This window comes from Leptodactylus fuscus, chromosome 5, assembly GCF_031893055.1.
Source record: "Leptodactylus fuscus isolate aLepFus1 chromosome 5, aLepFus1.hap2, whole genome shotgun sequence".
NCBI classification, from domain to species: domain Eukaryota; kingdom Metazoa; phylum Chordata; class Amphibia; order Anura; family Leptodactylidae; genus Leptodactylus; species Leptodactylus fuscus.
The window spans coordinates 51,829,092-51,843,664 of record NC_134269.1 but is presented as its reverse complement, the minus strand read 5'-3'; the positions used below and the strand labels follow the sequence as shown (position 1 = coordinate 51,843,664).

General features: G+C 41.8%; 1 protein-coding gene across 3 annotated transcripts in view; it reads right to left on the bottom strand.

The window, feature by feature from the left end:
- The window catches only part of DENND4A (DENN domain containing 4A), a 97,771-nt gene that overhangs the window by 14,357 nt on the left and 68,841 nt on the right, over positions 1 to 14,573 (bottom strand). For all 3 annotated transcript variants that reach the window (XM_075273124.1, XM_075273125.1, XM_075273126.1), the window contains 8 exons: positions 12,650 to 12,779; positions 11,921 to 12,127; positions 11,654 to 11,782; positions 4,923 to 5,067; positions 4,703 to 4,831; positions 4,511 to 4,624; positions 4,028 to 4,168; positions 1,691 to 2,796 (listed from right to left, as the gene is read on the bottom strand). In XM_075273124.1, the coding sequence (XP_075129225.1) occupies positions 1,691 to 2,796; positions 4,028 to 4,168; positions 4,511 to 4,624; positions 4,703 to 4,831; positions 4,923 to 5,067; positions 11,654 to 11,782; positions 11,921 to 12,127; positions 12,650 to 12,779 (2,101 nt within the window). The remainder of the gene's footprint in view (positions 1 to 1,690; positions 2,797 to 4,027; positions 4,169 to 4,510; positions 4,625 to 4,702; positions 4,832 to 4,922; positions 5,068 to 11,653; positions 11,783 to 11,920; positions 12,128 to 12,649; positions 12,780 to 14,573) is intronic.

Sequence of the window (14,573 nt, the reverse complement as noted above, 5' to 3'; positions counted from 1 at the left end):
GCATGAAACAGTTAAACTTATCTCGCAATTTATCAAAAAAAAAATAAAATGTTATTTTACAGAAAGAAAGGCTTTAACCCCTTTGGCACCGCCATTACAGTTACTGGAAATGTTGCACATTGCTCTGAGCCAGGGCCATTTACATCTACATGATCTCTGCATCTGGACATCTGACATTCAGCTGAATGGACCTCGGCTTATAATGTTATCTTATGCTTTTAATACTCAAGTCTATGAGCAGAGTCAAAGAGGCTTAAAGGGGCTTTCCGGTTCTTTAAAACTGACAGAATATCCTGAAGGATAAGCAATCAGTGTTAGATTACGGGAGGCCTGACTCTCAGAACTCTTGTCAGTCACTGTAAACCAGACAGTGCCACCCTCTTAGTAGTGGCTGTGCCTGGTACTGCAGGTTAAAGCAGCCCAGTACCATTGTAATGAATAAGAATGAGCTGTAAGGTACAGCAACTACAAAAAGTACAAAGCTGATCTGTCCATAAAGGAAAGGCAGTGCTTGTTGTAGTTCCTTTAGTTTTCGAGTTGGGATGCAGAGAGTGGAAAAAAGGAAAAACCTCTTTTCTCTGTATTTTGTCTTTCAATTATAATTGTAATGTATTTGATTTTATGTTTCCCTAGATGTCCAGTGGGTAACCTCGTCACATACACCGACATCTCTGCTGGAATATAGAAACTACTCTCTATATTATGACACACTGTGTTAAGGCTATCTATCTCCTACCTTTAGATGTCTTCTCTGTGCCGCCGTTCGGAAGAAATCCCGGTTTTCGTCTGTACCCAAATGAGTTCTCTCGCAGCACCGGTCCTCTGCGCTCAAACAGCACTGGGGGCGTCCCCAATGCTGCGAGATAACTCTCCAATGTTGTCTCCATCTTCTTCAGGAACGGCCTCTCCCTGCGTCGTCTTCCGTCCTGGGTTTCAATCTTCTAGGCATGCACAGTCAGCTCTGCCATCAGGCCTCGAGCAGAGTCGACTGCGCATGCCCAGCAGCCACAAGAAAATGGCCACTTACACCAGCTTACTGTGTAAGCAGCCACAACAAAATGGCCGATTACACAGTAAGCTATGTAAGTGGCCATTTTCTTGTGGCCGATTACACAGTAAGCTATGTAAGTGGCCATTTTCTTGTGGCCAATTACACAGTAAGCTGGTGTAAGCGGCCATTTTCTTGTGGCTCCTGGGCATCGCAGTCGGCTCTGCTCGAGGCCTTATGGCAGAGCCGACTGTGCATGCCTAGAAGATTGCAACCCAGGACGAAAGAAGACGAAGGGAGAGGCCGTTCCTGAAGAAGATGGAGGCGGTGCTGGAGATTTCACTCGCAGTATTGGGGACGCCCCCAGTGCTGTGAGAGAACTCATTTGCATACAGACAAAAACCAGGATTTCTCCCGAACGGCAGCGCGAGAAGATCTAAAGGTAGGAGAAAAATAGCCTTTCTTAAGGCTATTCCTACGTGTGATCGAGAAAAAAATTGTGATTTTAATGACAGAATCCCTTTAAAAACGCGATCCAGAAAAATAAAATTTGCACACTTGGATATTGCTGCTACAATTCCCAGACTGATGAGCTCTGACTCATGCCACGAGTGAGGGAATGCTTGCCATGACATTGGGAGAGAATAGTTACAGCATAATGCATATAACACAAACACAATCTAAGCTGATGGATAGGGTTACCTTTGGTGGTCCGCTGTAGTTTGCAATCTTGGAGTACCACTTTGTGGCCTTCTCAGCAACTCCTTTTCCAGCAGAGAACATGCTGCTCCTCAGCACATCAAGCTTGGGAGTAAGAATTGTTTCAAAGTTAAAAGATGTTGGAGACATCAAAGCCACCGTAGAATCTGAAGGGTGTTCTGTTTTTGGGCTTCCCAGTGAGTAGGCAGGAGAGGACCAAAGCCTTCCACGTTGTCTCTCCTCACGTTTTGCATGGTAAGTTTTGGACTTTGTTAACCTGGGTGCCTGTGGGGGTGTGGAGGGAAGACTCGAGCGTCTGCAGAGTGGTAAAGCTTTAGAGGTTTTATACTGATCAGTGGCGTTCTTTTGTAGGTCCATGCTTGGGGCCCTACTGGCCAGTGGACTGCTCATGTTATTCATGTACATCTCAATCTCTTCTGCAAGGTCCCTTTTAGCAGACGGCGTCAAGAGGGTTTTGTCCAGGACATCCTCAGTGTCTTCCTCTTGTTCAGTCTCTGCTGCAAGCATGGACAGAGGGTCTAATCCTACTTTTACATCTGTCTTCTCCACAACCTTGGCTGGGAACCCTGACGTAGATGAGCTTGTGCTCATTTTTCTCTCTCGGAGTTTCACCTTTTGGCCACTGGTCTTTTGTGGCTTACTTTCTACAGTGTCATTGTCAAGATCTTCAAGATCAAAAATCACTGGCGAGTCAATCTTGTCTGGGTACCCCTCTTCCCCAACTGGAGACTCATCATCACTCCACTCCTTGGTCACATTGACCATTTCCTTTCTTGGAGATGCTCTTTTGATGTCCAAGGTCTTTGGCCGAGGAATACTTTTTTGGAGAGCTCCGCTGAGTATCTTTGCATCGGCTCCCAGTTTATGAAGCATTTTGCCCGCTTTTTCATCCTGGTCATTGCCACCTATCAGTAACCCTGCAATATTTTCTTGCTTGTACTGTCCGTTGTTAGTTCCCCAGTCTAGATGATTTTTCAGACCTGGTTCCATGGCGCTCTTGTGCCTCTTCCGTAAACTCCAGCTTTGATATATTTCACTTTCCCTGGTATCTTCAAAGGTGGAAGCAAATAGCACTCCGGCTGCATTTGCTAAATAAATAAATAAAATTAGATTTTTAGAAATGAATCCTATAACAGACGAGATGGAATTTTTATTTTTTTAAACAAACTTCAAATTGGTTAAAAATTCTTAGAAGCAATGCTCAGGTCACCAGTTCCCCACTTTTCTGCCCGGCTACTTGTTAGTTTCTAATTTGTGGTCTCATGAATACAAATAGAAAATGCCAATAACGGTCTGCATTGGTGTCCCATCTTGTCTGAGTGGGCACTTCCTCTGTGCCTTGATGGGACCACAAAGTGTCTGGACAGGAGTTTGTACACTCTTGGTCTTGACCTATACCAAAAGTTGTAGTCTAGTACCTAGATATTATTAATGAAGCCATGACATAATATGTATAGAAGTGCATCCACTAGCACTGGATAAAGTCAGAGGATGTCATGATGTAGTACTGCCAATTTATGTTATGTATGGGGTGATGTCTCGTCCTAATCAACGAGATAAAAAACGAGCCACATAGCTTTTAGGGTTTTTTTTGGCCAATTAATGTGTTTCCCCGTGGAACGTCCAGCAGCTGATCCCCCTCCAGAGGAGAACTCATAGCAGATATCAACTATGTTCGGTACGCAATAAAAGTTAGGTGATCGGTAAGGCCTTCAGCATTAAGGCTTGAGAAAGGCATGTGCAATTCACAATGGAAGCGATCTACACCGCATTAAATGAAGCGACTGTAAAATCAGATCTTTAAACGTGACTGTCCATAAGTAAATACTATTATACATATGTCCACTAGAGGGCACACCTACATCGACTGGTAGAAAGCACAGTACTTAGATTGGCATTATTATTTCTCTGTATGACAGGAGGGGACATGCGGCAGGAATATAAAGCAGTGAAATCAGTTGTGAAGGAGATTATATATATACTGTGCATTAGTGGACTGAAAAGCTATAGATATAACCAAGAAATACCCGAATACAACCTGACAGAAGAAATAACTCAAAGAAATAAGATTTATTGCATTATTTTAAGGTGGACATGTTCCATTGAAAATAAAGACCAAGTTTATCTAAGACCTATCAAGTCCTTCTGAGGCCAAAATAAGGGATTTTACTACAAATTGTAATATTTACCTTTTTTTTTTCAGTTTACATTTTTATTTCTATAGCCAAGACCAAAGTTAGAACAGAAAATAGCAGTAAAACTCAGTATAATGAATTGGTGGTGTTTTGTACACCATGGGATATTGTAATGTCTACTTGCCTGCACCAACTGTTCCGGCCATGTTGTCTGGTTTGATCTCTTTCCGCACAATAGTGGATGTGGCGTTGGCGGCTTGAGAAACAGGACTAAGTAGCTGGGGAAGGCCATCGCGACTGCCCTTCGAACTCTCAGTCTCTGACACTGAACAGAAATGGATATCAGGTTATTTTATTTCCATTATAAATGTAAATTCTATATCTGGCCATACATGCAAGATATGTATCTGCAGATCCAGTTCAATTTAGTGATCAGATATCTGTTTATACCCGTATATATGACAAGCCAACCTGAACAACATCTCAGCTTCATTCATTTAGGGAAAAGCATTGTAGTCTTAAAGGGCCACACCTGTCCACAAAGCTGCAAATCCACACACAACAGACGGACAGGGATGGTGCAGTTTACTTGTATTTTTAATCTGGAATACCCCTGTAATTCCCACTAGGTTTGATAAATGACTGTATAAATTATGTGTGAACATACATGAGCTGGAGTCACTCCCTCTAGAGTCTTCCTGTTCCTCTTGTATATCATGCACAGCTCCTCTGCGGACCTCTTCCTTGGATAAAGAGCTGTACCCCAGATCAGACTGGCCGCCTAAAGAACCAAGCAGATCGTATTTGTATACATCTGTATATATCAGGGAAAACAACATAATCTCCACCCTTTACAGACCTGTGCTAGACCGGTCATCTGCAGGGTCTGTGCTGGTCACATCTGTACTGAATGAAGGCTGGTCTGTGGCATTCATGTCAATGGAGCTGTCCATACTGCCATGACTAACTGCATCTAGATCGCTGCTATCTAATGAGGGTGTATGGGGAGAGAAAACACAGGTTAAAACCTTTAGTTATAACTTCTGTGACTGTAATGTTTATCATGCACCTAGATTTACCTGAGGGAGTAGCATGGGGTACTATAGACTGCTGCTTTTTCAGGGCTCTCTTAAATTGGGCGACACCATGAAGAACATTTCTGACTTTTATCCACAGGAAATAACCTCCTCGATTTCCCGAGGGCCACACACTTTCCAGAACAGCCTGTATCAAGAATGTATTAGTTAGCAACATGCATAACACCTATTCATGACATCACTGTGTGTATTATCCCTGTACTGTGACATCACTGTGTATATTATCCCTGTACTGTGACATCACTGTGTGTATTATCCCTGTACTGTGACATCACTGTGTGTATTATCCCTGTACTGTGACATCACTGTGTATATTATCCCTGTACTGTGACATCACTGTGTATATTATCCCTGTACTGTGACATCACTGTGTGTATTATCCCTGTACTGTGACATCACTGTGTGTATTATCCCTGTACTGTGACATCACTGTGTGTATTATCCCTGTACTGTGACATCACTGTGTGTATTATCCCTGTACTGTGACATCACTGTGTATATTATCCCTGTACTGTGACATCACTGTGTATATTATCCCATACTGTGACATCACTGTGTGTATTATCCCTGTACTGTGACATCACTGTGTGTATTATCCCTGTACTGTGACATCACTGTGTGTATTATCCCTGTACTGTGACATCACTGTGTATATTATCCCTGTACTGTGACATCACTGTGTGTATTATCCCTGTACTGTGACATCACTGTGTGTATTATCCCATACTGTGACATCACTGTGTGTATTATCCCTGTACTGTGACATCACTGTGTATATTATCCCTGTACTGTGACATCACTGTGTGTATTATCCCTGTACTGTGACATCACTGTGTATATTATCCCTGTACTGTGACATCACTGTGTATAGTATCCCTGTACTGTGACATCACTGTGTATATTATTCCTGTACTGTGACATCACTGTGTATATTATCCCTGTACTGTGACATCACTATGTGTATTATCCTGCTACTATGACATCACTGTGTATATTATCCCTGTACTGTGACATCACTGTGTATATTATCCCTGTACTGTGACATCACTGTGTATATTATCCTGCTACTATGACATCACTGTGCATATTATCCCTGTACTGTGACATCACTGTGTATATTATCCCTGTACTGTGACATCACTGTGGTCATTAACCCTGTACTGTGACATCACTGTGTATATTATCCCATACTGTGACATCACTGTGTGTATTATCCCTGTACTGTGACATCACTGTGTATATTATCCCTGTACTGTGACATCACTGTGGTCATTAACCCTGTACAGTGACATCACTGTGTATATTATCCCATACTGTGACATCACTGTGTATATTATCCCTGTACAGTGACATCACTGTGTATATTATCCCATACTGTGACATCACTGTGTATATTATCCCATACTGTGACATCACTGTGTATATTATCCCTGTACTGTGACATCACTGTGTATATTATCCCTGTACTGTGACATCACTGTGTATATTATCCCTGTACTGTGACATCACTGTGTGTATTATCCCTGTACTGTGACATCACTGTGTGTATTATCCCTGTACTGTGACATCACTGTGTATATTATCCCATACTGTGACATCACTGTGTGTATTATCCCTGTACAGTGACATCACTGTGTATATTATCCCTGTACAGTGACATCACTGTGTATATTATCCCATACTGTGACATCACTGTGTGTATTATCCCTGTACTGTGACATCACTGTGTATATTATCCCTGTACTGTGACATCACTGTGTATATTATCCCTGTACTGTGACATCACTGTGTATATTATCCCTGTACTGTGACATCACTGTGTATATTATCCCTGTACTGTGACATCACTGTGTGTATTATCCCTGTACTGTGACATCACTGTGTATATTATCCCTGTACTGTGACATCACTGTGTATATTATCCCTGTACTGTGACATCACTGTGTATATTATCCCTGTACTGTGACATCACTGTGTATATTATCCCTGTACTGTGACATCACTGTGTATATTATCCCTGTACTGTGACATCACTGTGTATATTATCTCTGTACTGTGACATCACTGTGTATATTATCCCACTACTGTGACATCACTGTGTGTATTATCCCTGTACTGTGACATCACTGTGTGTATTATCCCTGTACTGTGACATCACTGTGTGTATTATCCCTGTACTGTGACATCACTGTGTGTATTATCCCTGTACTGTGACATCACTGTGTATATTATCCCTGTACTGTGACATCACTGTGTATATTATCCCTGTACTGTGACATCACTGTGGTCATTAACCCTGTACTGTGACATCACTGTGTATATTATCCCATACTGTGACATCACTGTGTATATTATCCCTGTACTGTGACATCACTGTGTATATTATCCCTGTACTGTGATATCACTGTGTGCATTATCCCTGTACAGTGACATCACTGTGTATATTATCCCTGTACTGTGACATCACTGTGTGTATTATCCCTGTACTGTGACATCACTGTGTATATTATCCCTGTACTGTGACATCACTGTGTGTATTATCCCTGTACTGTGACATCACTGTGTATATTATCCCTGTACTGTGACATCACTGTGTATAGTATCCCTGTACTGTGACATCACTGTGTATAGTATCCCTGTACTGTGACATCACTGTGTATATTATCCCTGTACTGTGACCTCACTATGTGTATTATCCTGCTACTATGACATCACTGTGTATATTATCCCTGTACTGTGACATCACTGTGTATATTATCCCTGTACTGTGACATCACTGTGTATATTATCCTGCTACTATGACATCACTGTGCATATTATCCCTGTACTGTGACATCACTGTGTATATTATCCCTGTACTGTGACATCACTGTGTATATTATCCCATACTGTGACATCACTGTGTGTATTATCCCTGTACTGTGACATCACTGTGTATATTATCCCTGTACTGTGACATCACTGTGGTCATTAACCCTGTACTGTGACATCACTGTGTATATTATCCCATACTGTGACATCACTGTGTGTATTATCCCTGTACTGTGACATCACTGTGTATATTATCCCATACTGTGACATCACTGTGTATATTATCCCTGTACAGTGACATCACTGTGTATATTATCCCATACTGTGACATCACTGTGTATATTATCCCATACTGTGACATCACTGTGTATATTATCCCTGTACTGTGACATCACTGTGTATATTATCCCTGTACTGTGACATCACTGTGTATATTATCCCTGTACTGTGACATCACTGTGTATATTATCCCATACTGTGACATCACTGTGTGTATTATCCCTGTACTGTGACATCACTGTGTGTATTATCCCTGTACTGTGACATCACTGTGTGTATTATCCCTGTACTGTGACATCACTGTGTATATTATCCCATACTGTGACATCACTGTGTGTATTATCCCTGTACAGTGACATCACTGTGTATATTATCCCTGTACAGTGACATCACTGTGTATATTATCCCATACTGTGACATCACTGTGTGTATTATCCCTGTACTGTGACATCACTGTGTATATTATCCCTGTACTGTGACATCACTGTGTATATTATCCCTGTACTGTGACATCACTGTGTATATTATCCCTGTACTGTGACATCACTGTGTATATTATCCCATACTGTGACATCACTGTGTGTATTATCCCTGTACTGTGACATCACTGTGTATATTATCCCTGTACTGTGACATCACTGTGTGTATTATCCCTGTACTGTGACATCACTGTGTATATTATCCCTGTACTGTGACATCACTGTGTATATTATCCCATACTGTGACATCACTGTGTGTATTATCCCTGTACTGTGACATCACTGTGTATATTATCTCTGTACTGTGACATCACTGTGTATATTATCCCTGTACTGTGACATCACTGTGTATATTATCCCTGTACTGTGACATCACTGTGTGCATTATCCCTGTACAGTGACATCACTGTGTATATTATCCCTGTACTGTGACATCACTGTGTATATTATCACTGTACTGTGACATCACTGTGTATATTATCCCTGTACTGTGACATCACTGTGTATATTATCTCTGTACTGCAACATCACTACACATATTTTTTATTCATATCTATATTCTGACATGACTGATTATTATCCTTGCCTGTGACATCACTATAACATCAGGTTTGTCCCAACAATGGTTTATTACTCAAAATGCAATGGAAAAAGCATATTCTAAAATATGAATACATTTTTGGCTGTATCATTAAAGGGATCCTATCACTCAGACACAATTTTTTCTAGGTACCACGTCGGAATAGCATTAAGAAAGGCTATTCTTCTCCTACCTTTCGTCGTCTTGTCCACGCCGCTGTTCGCCTATAATCCTGATTCTTGTTGGTATGCAAATTAGCTCTCTCGCAGCACTGGGGGCGTCCCCAATGCTGCGAGAGAACTCTCTCCAGCGCCGCCTCCATCTTCTTCATCAGCGTCATCTTCAGCTTCATCTTCCAGCGGTGGCTTGCAACTTCTGGGCCTGGGGTCTTGGGCAGAGCAGACTACACATGCCCACAGGCCACGAGAAAATGGCCGCTTACAATACTGTGCAAGTGGCCATTTTCTCGTGGCCTGTGGGCATGCGCAGTCTGCTCTGCCCAAGGCCTGAGGCCTAGAAGTTACAAGCCACTGCCGGAAGAAGAGGCTGAAGAGGACGCAGCGGGCAAAGATGGAGGCGGCCTGGAGAGACTTCTCTAGCAGCATTGGGGACGCTCCCAGTGCTGTGAGTGAGCTCATTTTCATACCGACAAGAACCGGGTTTGTAGGCGAACAATGGCGAAGACAAGACGACGAAAGGTAGGAAAAGAATGGCCTTTCTTAAGGCTATTCCGACGTGGTACCTAGAAAAAATTGTGTCTGAGTGATAGGATCCCTTTAATCCATTTATGTTATTTAGGAATCATTGCCTCACCAGAGAAAAAATAAATTATAAAATTATATACACACAAACACACTAGCAGTAGCCCAAATGATGGAGGAAGAATCTGAAATCTTCCACCTTTACCATCGTTTTCAATGTCTCTTGAGCTTTAGGCCACAGGTCAACACATACAGCAACCTCCACATGGCCGTTTGTGACGGGTCTATCTGCTTTTTTTTTTTTTTTTTTAAATGGCAGATAGGTGGTGGGGCTCATTGCAACTGGCACCAAGGAAATCACATAGCTGCCATCTGGACCCCTGCTACATCCTCATTGTGTTTATTCCATATTATGTAACTGACGTATTGTGGTTTTACTTTATTGATTTAATAAAGATAGAGTATTAAAATAAATAAAAAAACCTGCAGCTACCACGGAATGTTCCCTAGTGTTAGCTATGGTAGAATCTTATGACATCACGCAGGATATATAAGGAGGTGCTGCACTGACATTCCTTTGAGAGTTACAGTTGATGGTGGTGAGTTACTTGTGTTTGTGAGCAGTGTATGCGCAGTCAGTATGGAAGACGAAGTGTTTCCAGATGAAGTATGGCTTTGCAAGTATGGTGAGGTCTTATTCTTTTGGCCCACCATGGAGATAATAACAAAGAAGAAGGAGGAGGATGAAGAGGTGGATAAGGAAGAAAAGGAGGTTATAGACATTGAGAGCATCCATGTAATAATGACACCTGAAAATGACCTGGATGTCAATAAAATATGTGAGGACGAAAAAGACTTGGAGGTAATAAAGTCAGAGAATGGAGGCAAAAATATCTCTGAGAGAAAGACTAATCCATTACTGTATCGAGCGAAGGAAGCCTGGCCGAGTCAAGAGCCCATTGTGCCACAAAGAAGATGGAGGCTTCCTAAATGTCTCAGAGCGTCAACCACAGAACAGATCAGCAGTGAAAATATATCTGAGACCCAGAATTCACATCAAGTAAAGGAGGCATGGCCACCAATGGATTCGGCATCACGCAGAAGAAGGTGGTTCCCAAACCGTTCCAGGAGGAACACCAATAGCCCCGCAGAAGACCCCCAGCCATCGGGATTCTGGAAGGCAATTCTGTGTTGCTGTAATGTGAAGACTTCAGAATGAATACGCCAACACTTCAGTCAGTCTTCACCATGGTTGTGTCATCTGATACTTTACCGGCATCCTGAAGTAAAGTCTGCCAGGATGCAGATATCTGATAAAGTTTATATTATTTATTTAAAAAAAAAAATAATTTCTGTTTTATCTTATATATTTTGTGACTCTTCTATTATAGGCACATCGGCCTGGGTATCAATCTGATGAAAAATCTGGTTTATTCCTATACTCCAATGATATACCAATAGGGTGTTTAGTTTGGGAACCCCACTGGGAACTGTGATAACAGTGGGAGGAATTTATTAAGACTGGTGGCATCTGGGGGAGGGGGGAATGGCAGGTGGAAGTGAAATCCTATGCCAGTCAGGGACTAAAAAAAACTGAAAAATTTAGGAGACAAAAAATGTTTTTAGTTGCTAAACTGTATAATACTCTTCCCAGTGGCCCCTACTCAAAAACTGAAAGGTGAATAATTTACCTAATACAGGATAATGGGAGATATCAGTGTGCTGCACAACAACAGTGGTAACCATTGAGCACCATGATGTCTCCATACTGCATATGCTAAAACGTGACAAAGCTATGTTGGTGCTACAGCAGAGAGCAGGTAAAGAAGGGGTGTTCAGGTTTACACTCCCCATCCTACTCACTTTGTTGTAGTATCCATAGGTGATGGCATTGGGCTGTACTCCTGCTTTCTTCATTTCAAATAACACTTTAACCGCAAGAACAGGCTGACCATACTGACCGCACAACTGCATGAGGACACGGTAGCACACCTAGAACAGACAAATAAAATCATTGGTACGCTAGGCTTGGCTGTGCTGTAGGAGGCCGGCCAAATCTGCATAAAGGACAGATGATCCCAGAAATATACAGCATATACATTTTTACAAATAAAAAATTCCTCTGTTTACCTCATCAGGAGAGTCGATTTTTTTGGCCTGCATCTTCCGCAGGATATCATACGCAGTCCGCAGGGCTCTGACTTTGGAATGACAGACTTTGACATAGGCAGGCAGGCATATAAACCACAGGCCATAGCAGTGCTTCAAAAGACACCTGGACCACATTTGGGGGATAGAGGAGTACTGCCTTGCTATTTTATGGGCAGACTTGATCTCCTACAAAGAGACATAGCGGCATTAGTAGTAGAACAATCCATAAATAGGTGACTTTTTAGTCAAACATTAGAAGATGTACAGATCACTAATATGAAGGGGTTTGCATTAGAGGTATGCAACAAATTTGTACAAAAATTACAATCAAATACTTCACCCTCTGTAGTTACAGCGTCACAATACACATACTAGAACATTTTCAGAACCAGTAAATCATTGCTTTAGATTTGCCACTTTCAGGGTGTATTCAGAAGCAGTGGTTTTAGTGGGGGGTGTTTTTTTTGGTGTGATCAAAGCAAAAACAGCAAGTCTGATAAAATCTTTGATAGGTATCTGGGGATTTTTTTGTAAATGTTGTGCTAAAAAAAACAGTATATACCCCTTATTATATTGCAGCTTATTTATATGTACACTAGGCACATGACTGGTAGTAGAATAACAAACATTACTACACATAAGTAGTGAGATTTTTGTATCTTCCAACTAACTTACTTTTCCATTGAAGAGACTTCCTAATGACCATACCTGTTTAGTTCTCCTGAACATTGGAGAAGGACTGCAGGGTGCTGTAACTTTAGTGGAAAGTCTATGGGTTTTCAAGAGACCATCCGGAGTGTCAAAAAGGTCCAGTGTAAGAACAGGAAACCCGTTGTAACTACAGATTAGGAATAAACATAGAAGAAGTCTTCATTATAAGATATGACCTACTATCAACAGGAATAACCAACCGGCCATATAGAAATCATATACACTTCAATTATGCTAATATGTTCTGAGAAAACGGCTTAATGCTCATAAATGTTGCTAAATGTTAGCAGGGACATTCACCAACTAGCATTTGCCATTGCACAAAATGGGGTAGCTTTTGCCTACAGCTCACCTACAGGTTTCTTTGCCGCCCCCGTGTGGCTTTCACATTTTGCACTGCAGGATTATTTATGCAGCATGTAGAAGGGATGCCGCATCTGTACACCACCGCAGGATACTCACTGGCGAATTCACAATGGCTCACCCACAGCAATTTCACCTGGTATCTCAATGGATGTGGATGTAACCTGTTACCAGGAAAATGCAGTGCAATCTGCAGGCAGCAGCTTATAGAGCAGGAAGAGTTAGCAGACTGGAAAAGATTCAGCATTAACCTGTCATGTATCCATTGAAATCTCTGCTATAAAGTGAAAGAGGTGGTCCTAAGAGTGATTGACAGCCTGCCCTCTATGACTGTGTATACAGAGGTAGTTGTCAATCACCGATAGGACCGCCTCCTTGACTTTATAGCAGAGAGAGAGACTACAGAACACTTTGCAGTTTCTGGTAACAGGTTCCTTCTAAAATTCTTATTCCACCTCCCATAGTAGTGATATACAAGTAAAATATGTCATCACTTTGTGACTCACATCCATCCTGAGAATGAAAGGGCTGCCATGCTGGTTTAGTGCTGCGTCCCTTTTCATGCACTGTGTTGCTCCCGTCCACCAGCAATGGAGGGAACGCATCATGGCCTTGTTCATCTGAATGGAGTGCTTAAAGGGGTTGTCCCATCACAAGGATCCTATCTACACTGCTAGTTTATGTGGATTTAAGACTTTTCTTAAATACATTGCTTTATCAAAACTTCTTTGTTTGGCCGCTATCTTAATTTATTCACTTCATTGTTTACACTCCGTTTCTATGGCCCTTGGGATTATCTGCTCATTTGTCAAGTGATGTAGCTGCCTGCTCTCAGGGGGGAGGGAGGGGCTGGGAGCAGCTCTGAGCTGTTTGAGAAGCTCCGCTACTTAAATGACACAGATAGGAGAGGTGAGAGCTCCGGGATTTCTGAGCTCTTATCAGTCGGTTTAATTGAATTTGGCTGATAAAGGCTGAGATAGGGAGTCCATTACCTCTGTATGTAATGCAAACTGACTCAAATCCAGCTCTGCTACATCAGCTTCACACAATCCTGTGCAAGTGAAAACCCGCCCACCTATGTGCCGAGTAAAGTAGGAAGTGAGAAGAGCACAACAGCCTGCAGGTTAGTGAACAAGCATCATGGGAATACCCCTTTAATGCTAGGCCCGGTGGTCAGGATCACCAGTGTGACCCAGACTTCTAAACTCAAATATTCTTCTACTGATAACAGATCCCAAACATTCACCAGACAAAACTGTTCTTCTAAAGTACGTCAATAAGCCTGACACTTGGTCAGGCTTCAGCTGCTAAATGACACGTTAAAACCAACTCATGGAATGTCAAACAATTTAGATGACAGAACCTAAACCCTTTTAAAAGGGTTGTGTGGGAAGTTTTATAGAAGAATAAAATGGTCAGTATTACTGGTTAAATGTCCTGCTGTTCCATCTCTGCGCCAATGGTTCCCACCAGTCCTGTAGTTATGCCATTGTGTATATCCTACTAATATTATAAATATGTGTGTTTGGATGTTTGTTCTTCAATCACGCTAAAACCG